Raw genomic sequence first — 24,005 nt, 5'->3', positions numbered from 1 at the left:
TTCATCCTGAGTATCACAGAATATAGAATGTTCTCATAGTACATCCTTCTGCCCCTTAGAGAATAATCCTCACCCAGAGATAGAAAATGCCACCAGGGAGCCCATTTCCACTTTTACTCCTGGAGTCTTATTATTCTGCTATAAATTCTTATATATTTCATCCTCTGGCTTATTAAACTTTTCTCAAACTATTCTACTTTCTATCACATAAGATAATATGAAGACAAAAATATTGTTCATAAAATATTTGAATTGCCCCCCAAAATGATTCCATACTCAAGAGTTCAGCTTGATGACTACATTTCACCTTTAAGTCATAAAGTCTTTTGTCTTTGGCAAAATATGTACTACATTTATTTGAATTAGATGAATATATTATAATTGCATTATGTTCATAATGTGCCAGGCATTGGGCTGAGAACTTTACATGTGTTATCACATTTGATTCTCCTAGGGATCCCATAAGACGTTTCATTATACCTCTTTTATAGATGAGAAAACTATGGCTTAGACATATTGACTATGTCTAATTACGTGAACTATGAGTTCATGTAATTAATAAGTAGGAAAGTCAGTAATTAAATTCAAATCTAAATGACTCCAAAACCTGGCTCTTAATCTCTATATCGTTTGGAGCTGTCACAATGAAAAATCATCCTCAAATTTAAAGGCAGTGAATGACATTGGGTGTCTAAAAAAAAGAGAAAAGAACAAAAAATAAATTTAAAAAATCGAAAATTAGGCCGAGCTCGGTGACTCACGCTTGTAACCCTAGTATTCTGGGAGGCTGAGGTGGGCGGATCCATTGAGCTCAGGAGTTCAAGACCAGCCTGAGCAAGAGCAAGACCCTGTCTCTACTGAAAAATATAAAGAAATTGGCTGTACAACTAAAAATATATAGAAAAACATTAGCTGGGCATGGTGGCACATGCCTGTAGTCCCAGCTACTTGGGAGGCTAAGGCAGAAGGATTGCTTGAGCCCAGGAGTTTGAGGTTGCTGTGAGCTTGGTTGACACCACGGCACTCTAGCCCAGGCAACAGAGTGAGACTCTATTTCAAAAATTAAAAAAAAAAAAAAAATTAAAAATTAAAAAATATAAAATAAAAATAAAATAAAATAGAGGCAGTAAAGCCAAACCAAGCCTTTTCTTCCTCCCCACACTTCTAATATTCAGATTTAAAGCTGTATTTCCGGCCGGGCGTGGTGGCTCACGCCTGTAATCCTAGCTCTCTGGGAGGCCGAGGCGGGCGGATTGCTCGAGGTCAGGAGTTCGAAACCAGCCTGAACAAGAGGGAGACCCCATCTCTACTATAAAAATAGAAAGAAATTAATTGGCCAACTAATATATATATATAAAAAATTAGCTGGGCATGGTGGCGCATGCCTGTAGTCCCAGCTACTCGGGAGGCTGAGGCAGAAGGATTGCTTGAGCCAGGAGATTGAGGTTGCTGTGAGCTAGGCTGACGCCATGGCACTCACTCTAGCCTAGGCAACAAAGCGAGACTCTGTCTCAAAAAAATAAAAAAATAAAAAAATAAAGCTGTATTTCCCCCTCATCAAGGCATTAATTAATTCCACACATACACACAAATAATTTGGCAGCAAATCCTTCTTGCCATGTATTGATATTTTGTTTATGTTATATTATGTTTCAACTCTTTTTGACATTTCTTATGTATGGAATTTGGATGGCAGGGTGAGATGTAGAAGTAGTAAAAATGGAAACACTAGGGAAGAATTAGAATCTCCTTTCCTGGAAATTTGGAAAAATTAAAGGCTCAAGAAATTATTTCATTTTCACAAGATAATTGCTGCAGCATTCTTTGTAGCTGGAAAATCAGAAACAACCTAAATATCTAAAGTAGGGTAAATTATGGTACATTTATATAATAGAATGCTATATAGCATTTAAAAGAATAGTTGTATTTCACTCTGGAAGGTAGAATCAAAGTGCTGTTTTTTCTTTTTTTTTTTTTTTTTTTTTTTTTTTAGAGACGGGGTCTCGCTCTTGCTCAGGCTGGTTTCGAACTCCTGACCTTGAGCAATCCGCCCGCCTCAGCCTCCCAGAGTGCTAGGATTACAGGCGTGAGCCACCGCGCCCGGCTTGTTTTTTCTTTTATATCTTCTTTATCATTTAGATATTTTGTAATAGATACATATTAGAACATTTTTTTCATTATCTGACTGTATCCAGTGAGAAAATCATGTTTAAAAAGTATGTATTGGCTGGGAGCAGTGGTTCATGCCTGTAATCCTAGCACTCTGGAAGGCCAAGGCGGGCAGATTGCTGGAGGTCAGGAGTTCAAAACCAGCCTAAGCAATAGCAAGACCCCATCTCTACTATAAATAGAAAGAAATTAATAGGCCAACTAATATATATAGAAAAAATTACCCAGGCATGGTGGCACATGCCTGTAGTCTCAGCTACTCAGGAGGCTGAGGCAGAAGGATTGCTTGAGCCCAGGAGTTTGAGGTTGCTGTGAGCTAGGCTGACGCCACGGCACTCACTCTAGCCTGGGCAATAAAGCAAGACTCTATCTCAAAAATAAAATAAAATAAATAAAAATAAAAAGTATGTATAATACAATCATATAGTTGTTTTTAAAAATATATATGTGCATGTATATATTTTTATGTATGCATACACACATAGATGGATATACATGAAAGATGTGAGTTTATAAATTATTTTAATTTACTTCATTTTCTATTGTACCTATAATTAGTGTTTGTATGGGTTTTGCTTATGTAATTTTTAAAATTAAAAAAAAACTTGGGGGGGAGGAAAAAAGAAAAAACTTGACAAGCCTGATTTGGTTTGGTTTTGTCCTAAAACAAGGGGGAAGCACTTGCATTCATTCTGCCTTTATTTTATATTAAAGAGGGTAATATGGGGAAAGATTAAAAATAAATCACTGAAACATTCAAATGAAAGGTTTTAGTTTTCTCTGTTATATATATTATTATATAATTCTATGTATATAAATATTATATCATTCTTCTTGAGTATTAGTCTTGAGCAAAACTCTTCTTCATAATATAATACACACTTTGGAAGCATTTATCAAAGACTAGTATACTACATGAAACATAATATAGCAGCTAAGATTCATGTACAGTATTCAAATCTCAGCTTTGACACTTAATAACTGTGAGAACTGGCTGGACATGGTGGCTCACAGTTATAATCCCAGCACTCTGGGAGGCCAGGGCAGAAGGATCACTTGAGGTCAAGAGTTCAAGACCCGCCGGCGCGGTGGCTCACGCCTGTAATCCTAGCACTCTGGGAGGCTAAGGCTGGCGGATTGCTCGGGGTCAAGAGTTCGAAATCAGCATGAGCAAGAGCGAGACCCTGTCTCTATAATAAATAGAAAGAAATTAATTGGTCAACTAATATATATATATAGAAAAAAAAATTAGCTGGGCATGGTGGCGCATGCTTGTAGTCCCAGCTACTTGGGAGGCTGAGGCAGGAGGATCGCTCGAGCCCAGAAGTTTGAGGTTGCTGTGAGCTAGGCTGACGCCATGGCACTCACTATAGCCTGGGCAACAAGCGAGACTCTGTCTCAAAAAAAAAAAAAAAAAAAAAGAACACAAGACCCATCAGAGCAATATATCGAGGCCCCTTCTCTACAAAAAATAAAAAAAGAAAATTAGCTGGGCATGGTGGTGCACGCCTGTAGTCCCAGCTACTTGGGAGATTGCGGCAGGAGGATTGCTTGAACCTAGGTGTTGGAGGTTGCAGTGAGCTATGATGCTGCCATTGTACTCTAGCCTGGGTGACAGAGTGAGATTCTATGTCTAAATTAATTACTTGATTAACTGTGAGAATTTAGGTAAGTCACTTAACTGTTGTGTGACTCAGTTTCTTCATCAGTAGAATGGGGATAATAATAGTACATATTTCATGGTGTTGTGGATGGATTGTGTGACTTCATACATGTAATGCATTTAGATAAGTGACTGAGGATAGAGGGAACCTAGAGATTAAGAGAGGTTTAAGGCCCCGGCGCAGTGGCTCACGCCTGTAATCCTACCACTCTGGGAGGCCCAGGCGGGCGGATTGCTCGAGGTCAGGAGTTCGAAACCAGCCTGAGCAAGAGCGAGACCCCGTCTCTACCATAAATAGAAAGAAATTAATTGGCCAACTAATATATACAGAAAAAATTAGCCGGGCATGGTGGTACATGCCTGTAGTCCCAGCTACTAGTCCCAGCTACCCGGGAGGCTGAGGCAGAAGGATTACTTGAGCCCAGGAGTTTGAGGTTGCTGTGAGCTAGGCTGACAACACAGCACTCACTCTAGCCTGGGCAACAAAGCGAGACTCTGTCTCAAAAAAAGAAAAAAATAATAATAATAAAGTGATGGTGGAGAGGGTATAGATGATAAAAGATTGGCCAAACGTTGCTTAACGTAACATTGTTTTTTTAAAAATACTATTCTCTTATGTTTGTGTTTGAAATTTTACAAGGCAAAGTTTTTTAAATTACTGTTTAAAAATGCTGGACCATAGTATTTACTATTATTACATACTTGGCATGTATAATATTACCTAACGTCTGCTTTTCAGATTATAATGTATTTTCATTTACACTATGTCTTTTAGTATTCACACTAAACCTTGGAGGTTGGGAATTACCGGTATTACCCCTAACTACAAATGAGAAGACTGAACCAGAGCCAGGACCAAAAGGCCCTGCAATGTGCCACCTCCATTCTTCCAGCTTCCTGGGGACCGTAGGTAAACGGAGTGGGGTGTAACCTGCAGCCACTAGACACAAAGTTCTTGCTTCTTTTAATGGTTGTAGTGAGGTCTCACGGGAAGAGAAACTAAACACACAAATGATCCACTTAGGAATATTTATCAGACAAAATATGAGCTCACATTTGCACAGGAGAAAAATTCTAACTGCTACTTTAAAAGGTAATCTCCGGAGTAAAAGAATAGAACACAAGAGAACAGATTAAATCATAAAGGAAAAATTCTCTGCATCAAGTTTGCATTTCCCTTACAAAGCTGTTCATTATTTAAAGTTTTCTACATTAATTTTATAGCCTGTACCCAACCTGTTCGATTTCCCCTAAAAAAAATACGACTAGAATGAAGGTTAGGGAACTAGAGATGAGAAACTGCATGGGACTCGAGGTTGGGAGGCAGGAGGCCTTCACATCCCCGTTGCGAGGCCCAGGCAACCAACAGTTCTGTTCCACCTTAAGAAGCTTTAGCCCCGGCCCAAGCCGAGCAGTCACTCGGCTCCTCCCACCCCCGTGTCAGCTCGGGCCCGGGAACGTGGGGCAGCGAGGAAAGACGCACTGAATGGAAAGATTGCCGCCAGAGGCAGCAGCTCTCTCTTCGCCCCTGCTCCACAGCACCAGGAGAGGCGTGTGAAACACCGGCCCTCGGGTTGGGTTCCTTGCCCGAGGACTTCTGGCTAGGGGACGCGTCCTACTGAATCCGTGGGTGGGGAGAGGCACGGGGGTGGGGCCCATCTTGGGGTGGGGTCAGATGGGGGCGGAACTGGGCACGTGAGGTATATAGTATGCTGTGATCCTCAGCTGAAAGTTGTAAGTTCCCTCGTTCCCGACGCAGCTCTTCAAATCTTTTCCAAAAGAGGGGGCAAGTTTTCCATTCTCCGCCCCAATTCCCCGTCTTCACTTTAATTGGTTGGGTTTAGGATAGGCTGGGCCAAGATTGCGTGTTGATTGGCTACCTAAGTAATCCATCACAGATGACGCAAGTGAGGGGCGGCTATTTAGGGGAGGAAGTGAAGCTTATTTTGGTACCTCCTACGCCAACTACTGATTGGTTGAGATTTGCAGTGATGTAAAGCAAGGCGTAAAAAATGTCCACCAAAGCGAAGGGCCTATTGGCCATTCTCTCAGGGACGAAGTCTAGGGTGGGACTGGGAAGAGCCGGCTGGACTCTGTTATTGTAGGAAAGGACCAAATTGATTGAAACCCGGAAATGAGTTTAGAAGAAAACTGAAGGAAAACGAGGGAATTCCGCAGCACCTTCCTTGCCCTCAAACAAGGTCATTTCCTGCGTGGGATCGATAGTTTCCTGTTTACTCCTCCGAAGTCTGTGTGTACCCTGGCTTTCTGGAATATACGTGATAATTAAATTCCTATGAACCTTTTATCCCAGACTTCTCAAGTACTGATGTTACCTAATAGAATGAATGAGACAGAGGAAAGGAAAAGTATGGAGTTTAACTCTGCCTTTAGAGAAGGACAGGGAAAATGAGGCTCTAATATTATAATAGAAAGCCAAAGACTGACCCTGGGTCATAGTATACAAGCAGGTGGATTGCTAAAGAAATTATTTGTATAATAAATAGTTGGAGAGGATTGGGTGGAGGTGATGAGAACTATAAAGTTGTGGCTGAAGAAAGGGTATAATCACATATAGAAGCCTTCCTGGGTAGGGAACTCAGTTTTATTCATCTTATCTCCAGTGCCTGGCAGTATTGGATACACAGTATGTGGTCAATTGCTGAACCGAACCAAACCAGAATGAGAAGACCTTTAATACGTGGTATACCGGACACATCCTAAAGATGCCAGACTTTTAGAATATTCTTTAAAAGGTCTCTATGCCAATTTTATGACCCTGAAAAAATGTTTCCCACTCACCACCTGGGTTAGTACAACCGTAAATTGCGAAGACCTACCTGAAAAGCTACCTACCTGGGAAAATGCTACCATTTTCTCCTTAATACCCTGAGGCCTTTAAAATTTGAAAGCAGATTTCCTCTCTACCTAATCCATCTATCTTTCTGGAAAAATTGAAACGATAAATGGGATTAGTGAAAAGATGCCCTCTACTTCCAGTGAGTGTTTAACCTACAATCTGAGGTTAGAGGCTAGGAAGAACTTATTATTTGAGAGCTTGAGAAATATTATCTATTGTTAATTGTGGAATCATTTGCTTCCCAGCATGAATTTTCTAGTCCAGAGTTATTCTTAGAGCTAGATTTCCACAATGCTTTAACGTCTAAAAACTGTGATCTGAACTTGAGGGAACAGTGCAAGAATTTTTTTCCTTCATATTGTAAGTATCTTCATCACAGGATCCTGCCAGGGTTATTGGTCAAGATTCTGCAACATGTATTTTCTGTTTATCCAAAACAATCCTATCACTTTAGGATTTTCTAGGATCTTCTAGGTCAGTTCATTTACAAGAGTGTAAACCATCTTGGCTCTTTAGTATCATTATGGCAATAGTTTTAGAAACAAGGTAAGGAACAGGAGGCAGCTATATTTGCAATAACAAAAATACAATGGGAAAATTGTTACTAGACTGTAAATAATTCTGTCAAAATGAAGTATATGTTACCTATGCTAAAAGGAGGGTGGAATGTTAAAATTTTCAGGAGTTGTGTTTGAGAGAAAAGTATACTTTGTTTCTAGTAGTGTTAAATAATGTGAAAACATACAAAAATATCTTTAGGTTAATAATCAAAAACTTAATAGCACTGTCACTTTCCCTTTGATGGTTCTCCATAAGCCAAAATAGAAATTGTCTTGAGGAGACCAAGAGCACAGCACCAAGTTTAAGGAAGAAAAATACTGTCATTGTTCCTAGTCCCAGATCCATGCTCTCCAACATGTAAAGGGCTGGTATCATTGGTGAGAACGTGAAATACTGAGTCCGATAGAACCTTGGGCCTTAGGAAAATCCTCAACCTCCTGGAGCCTGGATGTCTGCCCTTTTTTTTTTTTTTTTTTTTTTTTTTGAGACAGAGTCTCACTTTGTTGCTCAGGCTAGAGTGAGTGCCATGGCGTCTGCCTAGCTCACAGCAACCTCAAACTCCTGGGCTCAAACGATCCTACTGCCTCAGGCTCCAGAGTAGCTATGACTATAGGCATGTGCCACCATGCCTGGGTAATTTTTTCTATATATATTAGTTGGCCAATTAATTTCTTTCTACTTTTAGTAGAGACGGGGTCTCGCTCTTGCTCAGGCTGGTTTCGAACTCCTGACCTTGAGTGATCCACCCGCCTCGGCCTCCCAGAGTGCTAGGATTACAGGCATGAGCACCACGCCCGGCCATGTCTGCCCTTCTGAAACAATAGTACTCATTGTTTCTTTCATCGCTGGAGGCCCAAGAAACAGATACAAGGCCTCAAAAGACCAGGGTTAAAAGCGCCAGGTTGCACTTCATTTGGCATTTATGGACAAAAAAAAAGGAGAAGCAGGGTCATTGGAGGAGCTGGTAGAGGCATAGAAGGGACACTATACTTACTCTTGTCTAGTCAGGTATTATATCTGTCCAGTTTGATTACAGTAAACAGAAACTACTTTAAGTAGAAAAGGCTTTAATACAGGGACTTACATGTTTACAAAATATTGGAAGTAATGGAGGGACAGGGTCTCTGCTGTGTCCCAGAAATGGCTCCAAGAATGAGGCCACTAAACTCACACACCAGGGAAGCTTCAGAAAGGTGAAGAATCAAGACAACATTATGAAACTGTTGAGTTCAAAAACACCCTATGCTAGCTGTGATCCAGGAATCAGGAGGCTGCTGTTGCTAATACTCCAACAGCCTCCAACAGCCATGAAACTAGTGAGTAGACCCTGGAACACCGCTGTAGAAAAACATCCATGACCATGCTAGTCAGCAGCAACAGCCAAAGCAGCCAGCAGATGGCCCCTGCCTCTCTTCTACTTTTCAACTCTCTCATGTATGCAAATTATTGTTAGATCATAATTTACAACTAGAATCCTGGCTGCAATAAAATCTGGGAAATATAGTTTATGGTTTTCCAGCCTCTACAGTACAGGAAGACTTTTAAAAGGAGATAGAACGTGGACCACTCGTATCCACCACAACTATATATGGATCTGCATTATAAAGATTTACTTGGTAATAATAGCATGAAAGAAAGGGATTCTGAGCCAGACACAGCACAAGAATAAAGCAAAAAGTCTGTTCTAGACTCTTTCATTTTATAAACTAGCAAGGAAATAAGGAAGAGCACAGAACATAAAAGTATTTCAAAACTATAATCTACTGTCACCATCATTTCATAAAAAGAATTAACATTTAACACCAAAAAGGTAGGAAGGCTATAGTCTGAGAATTTAAGAACTGAATAAATTTAATATCAAGAAAAATATTACTTTCCTTTCTCAGCGAACACTTCGTTCTAGAGTGGCAGGCTCTGAAACCACTGAGGTAGTGTCAGATCACTGCCCTAGCATGGAGGAAACTTAGCTGCTTGCCCTGCACTGCTAAGGACATGCTGAATAATCTTGAACAAGTAACTTTACCACTGGGCCTTTATTTGTTACTAACTCAAATTAGTACTGGCTAGGCATGGTGACTCACACCTGTAATCCTAGCACTCTCGGAGGCCAAAGCAGGAAGATCGATTGAGTTCAGGAGTTCAAGACCAACCTGACCTCATCTGTACTAAAAATAGAAAAATTAGCTGAGCATAGGTGTGCCGGTAGTCCCAGCTACTCGGGAGGCTGAGGCAGGAGGATTGCTTGAGCCTAGGAGTTTGAGGTTACCATGAGGTAGGCTGACACCATGGCACTCTAGCCTGGGCAACAGAGTAAGACTCTTTTTCAAAAAAATAAATTAATTTAAATAAAATTAGTACTATGAATAAATATTAATATTTAAGAAGGAGGAAGAAAAGATATGGAAGAAAGTTTCCAAAATATAATAAGAAAAAATTTTAGTTAAAAAATAAGAAAAGCATTATATTAGTGGACTTCTTAGTTCCCTTATAATTCTAAAAGTCTATTTAATTTTTTTTCTGGACTGCTATAATGACCTTTTACCTAGACTTCAGCTTGTAGACTCTACTTATGCTAAATCATACCATTTCAGTAACCCAGATTTAACAAATGACCAAGTTTTTTTTCATGTCACTCCTGTTCAAAAGTCCATAAAATATAATCCATACTATTGAGCCTGGCATTCAAGGCCCTCTTCAACCTGGCCCTAGCCTAATATTTCTCACTATTCCCTGCTCCCAAAAAATGACTGGCATCACGTGAATGAGTGCCTTTGTTTCTGTTACCATTTCCTCCATTGAATTTTAACAAATACTCATTGAGATACTGAACATCTCTCATGTGCTGGACTTTGTGTTAGATACTTCAATAAATTCAAAGAAGAATCAGGCTCGGTCTCCCTATGAGGGTGACCAACCAGGTCAGGCTGTCCAGGACTACCTAAAAGTCCCACATTCTGAGAAAACCCTCAGCTCTGGGAAAACTGAAACAGTTGATCACCCTAGCCTCTGGCCCACAAGAACTTATGAAGATCTTAAGATTCCTTGTAACTCAGAAATTCTGCTGAGCTGCATACTCTTTTTCCCAACTTTCTTCCAAGGTATTTTGGACTTCCTCAACAATTAGCATAAGATCAAAGACTATCCTCAAGCAACGGCTTTCATTTTTGTGCCTCTTCCTAGATTATGAATTTCTGGAAGGCAGAGATATCCTTCCACATCTCCACGGTACCTACCAGTGCTTCATACAGTGATTATAATATGAATGTATGTTGAAGTGAATTGAGGGAAACTTGCACAAATTAACACTTCTGGTTTTTTTCTTAATTAAAAAACTTTTTAGGCTGGGTGTGGTGGCTCACGCCTGCAATCCTAGCACTCTGGGAGGTGGAGGGGGGAAGATTGCTCAAGGTCAGGAGTTCGAAACCAGCCTGAGCAAGAGTGAGATGCCGCCTCTACTAAAAATAGAAAGAAATTAGCTGAACAACTAAAAATGTATAGACAACATTATCCAGGCATGGTGGTGCATGCCTGTAGTCCCAGCTACTTGGGAGCCTGAGGCAGAAGGATTGCTTGAGCCAGAAGTTTTAGGTAGCTGTGAACAAGCCTGATGCCATGGCACTCTAGCCCAGGCAACAGAGCAAGACTCTTGTCTCAAAAAAAAAAAAAGAACCTTTTTAAGTATAACACATGCAGAAAAATGTTCAGTTGGATGATTGTTTTTACAAAATGAACAAGCATCCAAACCAAGTCACAGAACACATCCCCAAAGCATTCATGTCCCTTCCCAGTCACAACCTCTCAAAGGGTGACCACAATCTAGATTTACGATACCGTAGATTAGTTTTGTCTATTTTTTGACCTTTATCTAAATGGAATCATTCAATATGTTCTCTTTTGCATTTGGTTTCTTTCAACTCTGTGTTTGTGAGACTCATCCATATCATTGCACATAGTACATTCACTTTCATTGCTATATACTATTCCATTGTGTGAATATTCCACAATGTATTTATTCATTCTCCTGGGTTTTTTGTTTTTTTTTCCCACGGTGTCCACTTGTATTTTTAAAATCACACTTTCCCACTAAGAACATACAACACATGCAGTTTTAGAGAATTATTCCCACTTTTTACATAACTTTGATAACTTTGTATTTATCAAGATCTATATGTTGATGGTAAGGCAGAATATTTATCTAGGTGATTAATAAGCTTAGTGAGGCCAAGAACTATTGTTATGCACTTTCCCTTCATAAAGGCAGTAAAAGTATAGATGAAAAACAAAACAAGTAATCAACACAGCACAGGTGACCTCTTTCAAATCGGAGCCATGTAATGCAGGCTTCCAAGTAAAGGCCTCTCTTCCAGAGTTCAGCACTCTATCAGCTCCTGAGGCACCCGCCAGTAGCTGACCCCTTTTCCTTCCCAAGCATCAAAGGCATCCATCATTTTCTTCAACTCTGCTACTGAATAATAGCTCCAAATGTACTGAACGTTATTTCCCGCCTCTCTTTTAAAAATGCTTTTACTGTGAAATCTTCCTCCCAGCTGCTTATCAATAGCATCTGTTCCATCAGTTTTGGTGGCATATACACCAATAATTCTACTCTCGCAGCTTGCACCAGATGTGTTAAGATAGTGGAGAACCCAAACTGTTGGTCTATTGCAAACTAAACCATATGAATCACAGAAGTCTGTTAAAGCCTTTTTAAGTTCTATATTTGACCTTAAAGAATGTCTCCATTTCATTGGCCAAGTGGTCAGACAGGCTGTATGGATAAGGGATGCCAAAGTAATCGGCCTCTTCCTGTAGGGCCACATGAGTTTGCTCATCTGTAGGAATCTGAACTTCTCCATGAAGATAATCCAAAAGGTATTTAAATAGATGTCCGTCGCAGTCAGTAACACAAGCCCCTGACTTCATCTACTTTTAGAGGAAAGCGACCACTGAACACAGATGCCAACATAGTCTTTAAAGCGGCACAAGGACTCACGCCGGGCTGTGTAAATACAGCCACCCACGTTCAGTCGAAGAATATCTAGCACCTCTTCTGCCTTGTGGCCTTCCATTGCTTCCCCAGACACCATTAGGCGTATACTGAGGAACTTGGTATTGACTCTGCAGCCCGCCCAGCCCTCAGCGCAGCCGCCGGACGCCGCAGGGCCCACGCGGAAGTGAGCAGTCCTCGGCCACCGGGCAACTCCTGGCACCTCATTCCCCTGTTAATAGACATTTGTGTTATTTCCATCTTGGCGCTATTATGAATACTGCTGAGATGAAAATTCTAGTACCTTTTTTTGTCTTTTTGGTGAACACGTGTGCATTTCTGTTGAGTAGACAGCCCTAGGAGTGGAATTGTTGAGTCATATGGTAGGCATATGTTCTAATAGATATTGCCAAACAGTTTTCCAAAGTGGTTGCAACAGTTTATCAATTTATACCCCCATTAACAATATACTGGATGTTCCACATTCCCTCCCAGGTTTGGCATTCTTTTTTTCTTTCTTTCCCCTCCCCACCCTTTATTTTAGCCATTCTGTTTGGCAAGTACTGCTATCTCAAGTGGTTGTTTGTTTGTTTGTTTGTTTGTTTGTTTTTTGAGACAGAGTCTCACTCTGCTGCCCAGGTTAGAGTGCCCTGGCTCAGCCTAGCTCACAGCAATCTCAATCTCCTGGGCTAAAGCGATCCTCCTGCCTCAGCCTCCCGAATAGCTGGGACTACAGGCATGCACCACCATGCGAGGCTAATTTTTCTATATTTCCTATAGTTTTAGTTGGCCAATTAATTTCTTTCTATTTTTAGTAGAGACGGGGTTCTCGCTCTTGCTCAGGCTGGTTTCAAACTCCTGACCTTGAGCCCACCTCGGCCTCCCAGAGTGCTAGAATTACGGGCGTGAGCCTCCGTGCACAGCCTCAGTTGCACACCTTCTCTCGTATTTACTGTTCACGGACGGGGACAGCCTCTTTTGAGAAGTGCCGTGTAGCTCTTTTTTAAAACCCTTGCCATCCCGGTGAAGCAGATTAACCTGTAGCAGTAAAAAATAAAGAAATAAAAAAGTAAAAAATATAAAATGAAAAAAAATAATAAAACCCTTGCCAAGTACCGACTCAAGACTTTACTAAACGCCATGCTATCATGGTGAAGCTCCAAGTAATTCCAAGTTAAGTCTTCCGTCTGCGTCGGGAGAGAACGATCTCTCCAAAGCAAGCTCGCGCTCATCTGCAGGGGCCCTTCCCTGGACAGCAGCGACGAGGCAGCGGCGGTCGGTCTTTACGACTCCTAACCCCCAAACTCTAGACAGTCCTTTATAGAAGATGGAGAGAAAGGCTGCATGGTTTTTCATCAACAACGAGCTGCTGAGTCCGAAAGAACTAGCGGGCATCGCCCTCAGCCTCTTCCCAGCCCGGGCGCCGCCGGCCGCCCGCGGCGCTATCTGGGGCACTGCCTCGCGGGCGGGAGGCGGTGAGGGGCAAGGGTATCTTTTAAAGCAGAAACGTTAACACCCTCCTAACGGCTGCGTTAAGGATGGTGGGGCCCAGAACTGTTTCCCCGTAAAGGGTCGCCCCCGCCCCCACCGCCCGGGTCCCAAGAAGACGCTGGAGGGGGCGCCCACAGGGACCCAGGCGGCGGCCGCCGGCGCGTCGGTGTGTGAGTGGGAGGCAGGGTCGGCCGGGTGGCCAGGACCGCGAGCAGGACGCCTGCTCAGACCGTAGGTGGGTGCATGTCTGGCGTGTGGAGGGAGCCCGAACAACCGAGTCACGTTTCACGGGCACACCAACGGACCATCCAAAGTAGAACCCTCGGCCTTTCGAGGCGGCGTGGGGGTCCTAACGGCCGCGCAGCGCGGCGGCGCCGTCCCAGCACCCCCCGCGCAGCGGCGGCCTGGGAGCGGCGCGGCGGCGCGGGAGGCCCGGGAGATGGGCGGTTGAGCGAAGCCGCGGAGCCCAACCGCAGCCGCCGGGTCTGGGAGGTGGGTGAGCCGCGCCGTCCCCGCGGCCGGCGGGCGGGGTAACGAGCATCCGAGTGGGGCTCCGTAGGGGTGGGAGGTTGCTCAGAGTCGGGCCCGGCTGAGGGAGGAGGGTCCTGCCGCGCTGGAGAAACTGGCGTTGGAGGCTGGGGGAGAATATTTGTCATTCTCTGAGCACCTACTAAGTCCCGACCCGGCTCAGGTACAGGTATCCCACAGGAAACAAGGCGGACGAAAGCCTTGCCCTCCTGGCCCGTATATTCTAGGGAAGAGACAGACAATAAAATGAGTAGACATATGTAAGGAAATGCCAGGACAGTGGTAAATGTTAAGAAAAAGAACACAGGAGGGCTAGGAGATGCGGAGGGGACTGTGTAACGTTGGGCTGGGGGAGGGGCGGGGCTGAGGGGGCCTCTCTGAGCAAGTGTCTTCTGACCCGAGACCTGAAGGGAGTGAGGTGAGGGAGGCTAGGAAGAGTGACCCAGGCACAGAGAAGTGGACTAACGAGGGAACTGTATGGCCTTGAAAGATGTCTCCCAGGAGTTGAAGTGCCATGAAGATGGGATGAGCTTGGTAGGCTTTTGCAAGATAAAAATTGGAAGTTTCTCAGGCAACTGCGGATCATTCGTTCATTCACTGCTGGATACATTCTGTGCTTTATTCCTGAAATGTGACAGAAGGGGAGTAAGACCAAATGCCCTTGGCAAAATACTATTATTAGTTTTGTCTCAGCTTAATACTTATACTAAATTTAGAGTTTCCATTGGTTTTCAAGAAGTTAGTCTGAGTTAATTTTACAAATAACTAAATAGTACCTCACTTTTAAAAAAAAAATTTTTTTTTTTTTTGAGACATAGTCTCCTCTGTCACCTGGGCTAAGAGTGCGGTGGTGTCAGCCTGGCTCACATCAACCTCATACTCCTGGGCTCAAGTGAGTCTCCTGTCTCAGCCTCCCGAGTAGCTGGGATGACAGGCGCACACCGCCAAGCCCGACTAATTTTTCTATTTTTAGTAGAGACAGGTCTTGCTCTTGCTCAGACTGGTCTCAAACTCCTGACCTCGACTAAATCCTCCTGCCTCAGCCTCCCAGAGTGCTAGGATTACAGGCATGAGCCACCGTGCCTGGTCAGCTTTTTAAGAAAAGTGTATTTATTTGAGTTAAAAGAGTTGTGTGTGTGGGGGGGGGTTGTTTTGTTTTATTTATTTATTTTTTCCAAATGAGAATGACCCAGAAAAAAACTAGCCAACAGAGCAAGGAAGAGCGATGAGACTGGGGGCGGGGAAGATAGCAGAGAGAAAGGAAAAGGAAAAGGTGATAAGGAGGGTGTTGAATAGTAAAAGGGACATTCTGTCCTAATTCTCCTCCTTCTCCTAATAAATTCAGGAAATAATACTAGTGCATCTACATACCACATCTCAGCTAATCCTCAAAACTGTCCATCCAAATCAGGAGAGCTGGTAGAAGAAGAAACAGACTCAGACTAGGTAACTGAGCAAAATCATGATTTCTGATTTCACTACAGCTCACTAAAGCAGTTTAGGCTAAGGTGAAGCTACAAGGAGATGGCTTGTTTCAAATATTTTACTTTTTATGTGGCAGAATAAATTAAGTCAGAATTTTATGACAGCAAGATCACCTAATCCAATTCCTGCTCATTTTTTAGATGGAGAAACTGCTAGTTGGTGACAAAGAAATGACTCAAAATATTGGAGAGCCATTTTTACTATATTCAGCTACTTTATCTCCCCCAAACCCTCAACCTGGTAAAATTCTTCCCATTGGCTGCCAGACAAGTAGAAAGAGCTTTGTTGAAGACCCCAGAATTGAGTTAATCTAAGACATCATTAGAATGAGATTATATGAGGTTTTATTTCCTTTCAGGAGTATTTATTGGAGTGCATATTGACCAGGGGGCTAAATCACAGCCTTTCCCTCAAGGAGCTTAAGTAGATGGAGTGAATTAATAACTAGCTAATTACAATTTACAGGAAGCAGTACCCTGAAGAGGAATTGAAGAAAAAGTCAATTCTTAGTATAGCAGAGAGATGGAGAGCGACAAACAGAATGTGAGTATTAAGAACTGATGTCAGATATCAAGTTGGTTTGTCATGGTTATATTGATGATCACAATAGCTATCTTCCTAAATTTTTCCTGTCTTAATATGCAACACATATAAGTGGTGGTGGGAGAGACTACTGAGGCCAATAGATTCGGTACGGTCCCAGATTCTTTTTATTTGTAGTTAATTAGTATTTGCCATTTGTGGCATTTTGTGCTTTAATATTATCAAGAACATTAAGAATAAAGTAATCATGGTAAACTGGAGCTCAGTGGCATAAGCCTATAGTCTTACCTACGTGGGAGGCTGAGGCAGGGGGAACCTTTTAGCCCAGGGCTTCAAATCCAGCCTGAGCAATACAGCGAGCAATACAGCGGTACACTCATCTTTTTTAAAAAATTAGTAATAATAATATTCATGTTCAGCATTATAATTGCAAACAGGCCTCAGTAAAAATTATATACAACTGGTTTTGAGGAAATCTCCTTGCAAAAAGCCATGGCTATATAGGTGTAAACAGTAATACAGCAGCCAGATGCAGTGGCTCACGCCTGTAATCCCAGCACTCTGGGAGACTGAGAGGGAGAGATCGCTCGAGGTTAGGAGTTCTAGACCAGCCTGAGCAAGAGCAAGACCCCCGTCTCTACTAAAAATAGAAAGAAATTAGCCACACAACTAAAATTATATAGAAAAGATTAGCCAGGCATGGTGGTGCATGCCTGTAGTCCCAGCTACTCGGGAGGCTGAGGCAGAAGGGTTGTTTGAGTCCAGGAGTTTGAGGTTGCCGTGAGTTAGGCTGATACCATGGCACTCTAGCCAGGGCAACAGAGCGAGATTCTTTTCTTTTTATTTATTTATTTTTTTTCTTTCTTCTGGGCATCTGAAGAGACAGAGCGAGATTCTATATCAAAAAAAAAAAAAAGGAGTAATATAGAATAATATATGAAGGTGCACAATAATAATGACTATTCTTATAAAGCAGACTTCAGAGTGTAACTGAATCATATTGCTTGCATATTGTGATAAAGATTCACAAAAGGTATCAAGTAATATAAGAGCCTCTCGGATGGGTTGGGGGTAGGATAGGCATCATCTTGTAGTTAAATTACATATTGCCTAGGCCGGCATAGTGGCTCCCCACTGTAATCCTAGCACTCTGAAGGCCGAGGCAGGAGGGTTGCGTAAGGTGAGGAGTTCAAAACTGATCTGAGCAAGAGCGAGACCTGTCTCTACTAAAAATAGAAAAAATTAGCTGGGCATGGTGGTGCATTCGTGTAGGCCCAGCTGCTTGGGAGGCTGAGGCAGGAGGATCACTTGAGCCCAGGAGTTTAAGGTTGCTATGAGCTAGGCTGAGGCCACTGCACTCTAGCCCCTGCAACAGAGTGAGATTCTGTCTCAAAAAAAAAAAAAAAAAAATTACATATTGCCTGAAGTCAAGGGTTTACCACATGTGATCACATCTGGAAAGACTTTAAGCTTGTTTTCTGGGATTTCACTGGTGTTTTGGATGGCTCACCCCTCAAACGCTCAGACTTCCCCCCACAACATTTTAATAGTTATACTCAGGGAAGCAGAACTGGGGAAAGGGAAGCAATTGCTCTTCCTTAGCACCATTTTAAAGATAATAGGTTTTTTTTTTTTCTTTTACGGCCCAGTCCATAATAGGTTTATATAACAATTGTTAAGGCTATTTTAGAAAGACATTAGGGGAAGCAGTGTAAGAGGAAGATAAGAGACACAGAAATTAGTCAGAGGCCAGGTGCAGTGGCTCACGCCTGTAATCCTAGCACTCTGGGAGGCCGACTGGGTAGATCGTTTGAGCTCAGGAGTTGGAGACCACTCTGAACAAGAGCAAGACCCACCTCTACTAAAAAAAATAGAAACTAATTGGCCAACTATAAAAATATATAGAAAAAAATTAGCTGGGCATGGTGGCATATGCCTGTAGTCCCAGCTACTTGGGAGGCTGAGGCAGAAGGATTGCTCAAGCCCAGGAGTTGGAGATTGCTGTGAGCTAGGCTGACACCTCGGCACTCTAGCCTGGGCAACAGAATGAGACTCTGTCTCAAAAAAAAAAAAAAGAAAAGAAAATAAATTAGTCAGAGTGATTTCTTTTTGTCTTCCTTCCTTTACCAACCAAGAGCAGAGCTATTCTGCTCATACCCACCCCAGCTCCACATACTGCTCCCCCTGCTGCAAAGCCTGGTTATGCCTTACCATATTGATATTTTTTTATTATTATTTCTTTTTTGAGACAGAGTCTTGCTCTGTTGCTCATGCTCGAGTGCCATGGCATCAGCCTAGCTCACAGTGACCTCAAACTCCTGGGATCAAACAATGCTGCTGCCTCAGCCTCCCAAGTAGCTGGGACTACAGGCATGCACCACCATGCCCAGCTAATTTTTTCTATGTATTTTTAGTTGTGTGGCTAATTTCTTTCTATTTTTAGTAGAGAGGGGGGTCCCGCTCTTGCTCAGGCTGGACTTGAACTTCTGACCTCGAGTGATCCTCCCTCCTCAGCCTCCCAGAATGCCAGGATTACAGGTGTGAGCCACTGAGCCTGGCCGCCATATTGATTTACTAAGACTGGGAGTTTTTTTACTTTGCTTAAGACTGGAAGTTTTTTTTCCATTTCAAAAATCATAGTATTGTCTACCTCTGTTATTTAGGCTTCCTGATTATGCCAACTTAATCATTATTAAGATATCATATATCGTTTTGTTTTAAAAGAAATACATACTTGTGAAACATTCTAATAATACAGAAATTAGGGAACAAAATCCCATGAAGTTTGGTAGGAATTAAGGATAAATAAGGGTGTTTGTTGCTATTATTACTGGCAGTTAGAAGCAGTCTTTTTTTCAGAACCATTCTGGCTAGAAAAAAAGAAAAAAAAATGAAACAGTTATTTTACTTTTGATAAGGCCATTTTGATGTAGCTAGGTACAAATGGCTGAAAAAATTTGTCCAATTTCATACCAGTAGACAGGTCAGGAGGTATGGAATTAAAGAAGAATTGGGAGAAATAGATTATAGTGTGAAAAAAATAACCTATATTATTATTCACTCATTGGATTTCAGCTCAGGTTCCAGAAGGGATCAAGAAGTAATACAGAGTTAAAAACAATGTTGCAGACATCTTGCTCTCCAGCTATGTGCAAGTCCTCAGCTTAGTATGTTCGGAAATAGCATGAAAGTGAAATGACAGATAAATATCACTTATACAAATCATGATGGAATCAGACATATTGTTCTTTTATTCAGATATTCTTCCTCTAACAAAACAATTTACAGGGTAATAAGTAGTATTTTTTTTCTGGAAAGAGCTAGTAGTTCTCTGTGACTCATTTATTATTCCCTCAAATATTTCTCGAGTTGCTCTTATATAACAAGTTACTGTTGGTTCCTGGGACAGCCCTGATAGAGCTTACACTTCAGTGAAGGAAGTGATAAATTCCAAGAAGAAAAATAAAACCAAGTAAGGGGATAGGAAATGATGGAATGGTGGGAGGGGGAGGAGTTTGCTTGTTCTAAATACAGGCATATCTCACAGATATTCCAGCTTCAGTTCCAGGCCACCGCAATGAAGTGAGTATTATAATAAAGTGAGTCACATAAATTTTGTGGTTTATTAAGTGTGCAATAACATTATGTCTAAAAAAACAATATATACACCTTTTTTATTTCTTTTTTTCTAGGACTTGGTTAACGGTCATATAATGTATATACCTTGATTAAAAAATACTTTATTGCTGAAAAATGCTAACAATCATCTGAGTCTTCAGCACTCCATAATCTTTTTTCTGGGGGAGGGTCTTGTCTCAGTGTTGACTGCTGCTGACTGATCAGGGTGGTGGTTACTGAAGGTTGGAGTGGCTGTGGCATCGATTAACTCCTCTTTTCACAAAAGATGTCTGTGTATCACACAATGCTGTTTGATAGCATCTTACCCACAGTAGAATTTCTTTCAAAATTGGAGTCCTCTCAAACCCTGTTACTGATTTATCAACTAAGTTTATGTAATATTCTAAATTTTTTGTTGTCATTTCAACAGTGTTCACAACATCTTTACCAGAAGTGGATTCCATCTCAGGAAACTACTTTCTTTGCTTATCCATAAGAAGCAACTCTTCATTTGTTAAAGTTTTATCATGAGATTGCAACAATTCATTCACGTCTTTAGATTCCACTTCTAATTCTAGTTCACTCAATATTCCCACCACATCTGAAGTTACTTCCTCCACTGAAGTCTTAAACCCCTCAAAGTTATCCATGAAAGTTGGAATCAACTTCTTGCAAACTCTTATTAATATGGGTATTTTGACCTCTTCCCAGGAATCACCCATATCCAGTCATGGTATCTAGAATGTTGAGTCCTGTCCAGAGGTTTTCAATTTACTTTGCCTGTGTCTATCCAAGGGATCTATCCACTGTCTATCACAGCTGTGTCTATCCACTATCTATTGCAGCAATAGCCATAAGAAATATATTTCTTTCTTTCTTTTTTTTTTTTGAGACAGAGTCTTACTCTGTTGCCGGGGCTAGAATGTTGTGGTGTCAGCCTAGCTCACAGCAACCTCAAACTCCTGGGCTCAAGAGATCCTACTGCCTCAGCCTCCTGAGTAGCTGGGACTACAGGCATGCACCACCATGCCTGGCTAATTTTTTCTCTATATATTAGTTGCCCAATTAATTTCTTTCTATTTATAGTAGAAACAGGATCTCGCTCAAGCTGATCTGGAACTCCTGAGCTCAAACGATCCGCCCGCCTCGGCCTCCCAGAGTGCTAGGATTACAGACGTGAGCCACCATGCCCGGCCTAAAATATATTTCTTAAATAATAAGACTTGAAAGTTGAAATGACTACTTGATCCATGAGCCATAGGATGGGTGTTGTGTTAGCAGCCATGAAAACAACATTAATCTTTTTGTACATCTCCATCAAAGCTCTTAGATGACTAGGTGCATTGTCAATAAGCAGTAATAATTTGAAAGAAACCTTTTTTCCTGAGTGTAGTTCTCAACAGTGGGCTTAAAATATTCAGTAAATCATGCTATAAACAGAGGTGCTGTCATCCAAGCTTTATTATTCCATTTATAGATCATAGGCAGAGTAGATTTAACGCAATTCTTAGAGGCCTTAGGATTTTTTGAATAGTAAATAAGCACTGGCTTCCACTTAAAGTCATCAGCTGCAGTAGCTCCTAACAAGACATTCAGCCTATCTTTTAAAAGCTTTGAAGCCAGGCATTGACTTCTCCTTTCCAGTTATGAAAGTCCTAGCTGGCATCTTCTTCCAATAGAAGGCCGGTTCATCTACATTGATAATCTATGGTTTAGTATAGATACCTTAATCCATTATCTTAACTAGATCTTCCGGATAACTTGCTATGGCATCGGCACTTGCTGCTTCACCTTGCACTTTTATGTTACGGAGATGGCTTCTTTCTTTAAACCTCATGAGCCAACCTCTGCTATCTTCCAGCTTCTCTTCTGCAGCTTCCTCATCTCTCTCAGGCTTCATAAATTAAAGAGAGTTAGAGCCTTGCTGAAGATTAGGCTTTGGCTTAAGGGAATGTTGTGGTTGGTTTGATCTTCTGTCCAGATCACTAAAACTTTCTCCATATCAGCAGTAAGTCTGCTTCACTTTCCTATCATTCATGTTTTAATTGGAGTATCACTTTTAATTTCCTGCAGGAACTATTCCTTTGCATTCATGACTTGGCTAACTGTTTGGTGCAAGAGGCCTAGTTTTCAGCCTGTCTCAGCTTTCCTCACTAAACTTGCTCATTTCTAGCTTTTGATTTAAGTGAGAGATGTGCTACTCCTCCTTTCTCTTGAATACTTAGAGTCCATTGTAGGGTTATTAATTGGCCTAATTTCAATATTGCTATGTCTGAGGGATTAAGAAGGCCTGAAGAGAATGGCCAGTCAGGGGAACTGTGAGAACACATGTAACATTTATCAATTAAGTTTGCCATCTTACATAGGTGCAGTTTGTGACACTCCATAACAATTACAATTTTGTTTTATTTTGTTTTTAAGATAGGGTCTCACTCTGCTGCCCAGGCTAAAGTGCAATGATATCATCATAGCTCACTCTAGCCTCAAACTCCTGGGCTTAAGCAGTCTTCCCACATCAGCCTCCCAAGTGGTTGGGACTATAGGTGCATACCAACTTGCCCAGCTAATTTTTCTATTTTTTTGTAGAGATGGGATCTCCCTCTTGCTCAGGCTGGTCTTCAACTCCCAACCTCAAGCAATCCTACCGCCTTGGCCTCCCAGAATGCAATAGGTACAGGCATGAGCCACCATGCCGAGCCTCACAATTACAATATTAACATCAAATATCACTGACCACAGATCACCATGACAGATACAATAATAATGGGAAAGTTTGGAATATTGCAAGAATTACCAGAATGTGACACAAGGACACAAAATGAGCACATACTGTTGGAAAAATGGCACTGATAGACTTGCTCAATGCAGGGTTGCCACAGATCTTCAATTTATAAAAAACATAATATCTGCAAAGCACAATAAAGTGAGATATACCTGTAATGTAGTCAAGGAAGTCCTCTTAACAGTGAATTTGAGCAGAAACCAGAATGACAATATGGAACCAGCCATGAGAAGATCTGGGGAGAGTGTTTTAGACAGAGGGAGCAGCATATGTAAAGGCTTGGAGTTTAAAGGCTTTTCAGGGGCTGGGTATGGTGGCTCACGACTGTAATCCTAGCACTCTGGGAGGCTGAAGTGGGTGGATCGCTCAAGGTCAGGAGTTCGAAACCAGCGTGAGCAAGACCCCGGCTCTACTATAAATAGAAAGAAATTAATTGACCAACTAATAATATATAGTTAGCCAGGCATGGTGGCACATGCCTGTAGTCCCAGCTACTTGGGAGGTTGAGGCAGTAGGACTGCTTGAGCCCAGGAGATTGAGGTTGCTGTGAGCTAGGCTGATGCCACAGCACTCATTCTAGCCTGGGCAACAAAGTAAGACTCTGTCTCAAAAAAAAAAAAAGCTATAATGAAAATTGTGTTACTGGCATAAGGATAGACATATAAATCAATGGAAAAGAAAAGTCCAGAAATAAATCTCATATATCTATATTCAACTGATTTTTGACAAGGGTGCCAAGACCATTCAATGGGGAAAGAATGGTCTTCTCAACAAATGGTGCAGTACAACTGCATAACAATATGCAAAATAATAAAGCTGAACGTTTCCATCACACTATATACAAAAATTAACTGAAAACTGATCAAAGACCTAAATGTAAGAGCTACAACCAGCTGGGCATAGTGGCTCACACCTGGAATCCTAGCACTTTGGGAGTCCGAGGCTAGAGGTTGCTTGGGGTCAGCAGTTGAGGACCAGCCTGAGCAAGAGCAAGACCCATATAGAAAAATTAGCTGGGCATGGTGGCACGTGCCTGTAGGCCCAGCTACAATGGGAAGCTGAGGCAGGAGGATTGCTTGAGCCCAGGAGTTTGCGGCTGTGTCCCGTCCCGCGGGACCTTCTGTTACTCGCGGGGGTCAAGGGGGACCTTGCCTGAAAGAGATGGGCGAGAGAAAGGAACGAGACCAAGCAAAGGGTTGTCAAGGTCTACTTTACTTGGATTTTTAGTAGGTTTTATATACAGAAACAAGGAAGTAGAAACAGAAAAATAGAGTGGGGGGATGATGAGGCTTGGGTGTGGGCTAATCAGCCCCAATCA

The 24,005-nt window shown here is 41.9% G+C and overlaps 2 protein-coding genes and 1 pseudogene across 2 annotated transcripts in view; 2 read left to right on the top strand and 1 right to left on the bottom strand.

Annotated features, from left to right (window-relative positions):
- Positions 1 to 24,005, top strand: part of LOC142873416 (small ribosomal subunit protein uS13-like) — a 379,862-nt gene that overhangs the window by 84,423 nt on the left and 271,434 nt on the right. The window lies entirely within an intron of this gene.
- On the bottom strand, positions 11,250 to 12,462 carry LOC105869099 (BTB/POZ domain-containing protein KCTD18-like; annotated as a pseudogene).
- Positions 14,138 to 24,005, top strand: part of SLC2A3 (solute carrier family 2 member 3) — an 85,622-nt gene continuing 75,754 nt past the window's right edge. Inside the window, exons 1-2 of the mRNA XM_020287647.2 lie at positions 14,138 to 14,223; positions 16,210 to 16,287. Of these exons, the coding sequence (XP_020143236.1) occupies positions 16,267 to 16,287 (21 nt within the window). The 5' untranslated portion in view covers positions 14,138 to 14,223; positions 16,210 to 16,266. The remainder of the gene's footprint in view (positions 14,224 to 16,209; positions 16,288 to 24,005) is intronic.

The sequence above is a fragment of the Microcebus murinus genome, chromosome 10 (genome assembly GCF_040939455.1).
Source record: "Microcebus murinus isolate Inina chromosome 10, M.murinus_Inina_mat1.0, whole genome shotgun sequence".
NCBI classification, from domain to species: Eukaryota; Metazoa; Chordata; class Mammalia; order Primates; family Cheirogaleidae; genus Microcebus; species Microcebus murinus.
This window is presented reverse-complemented; position numbering and strand designations above follow the sequence as displayed.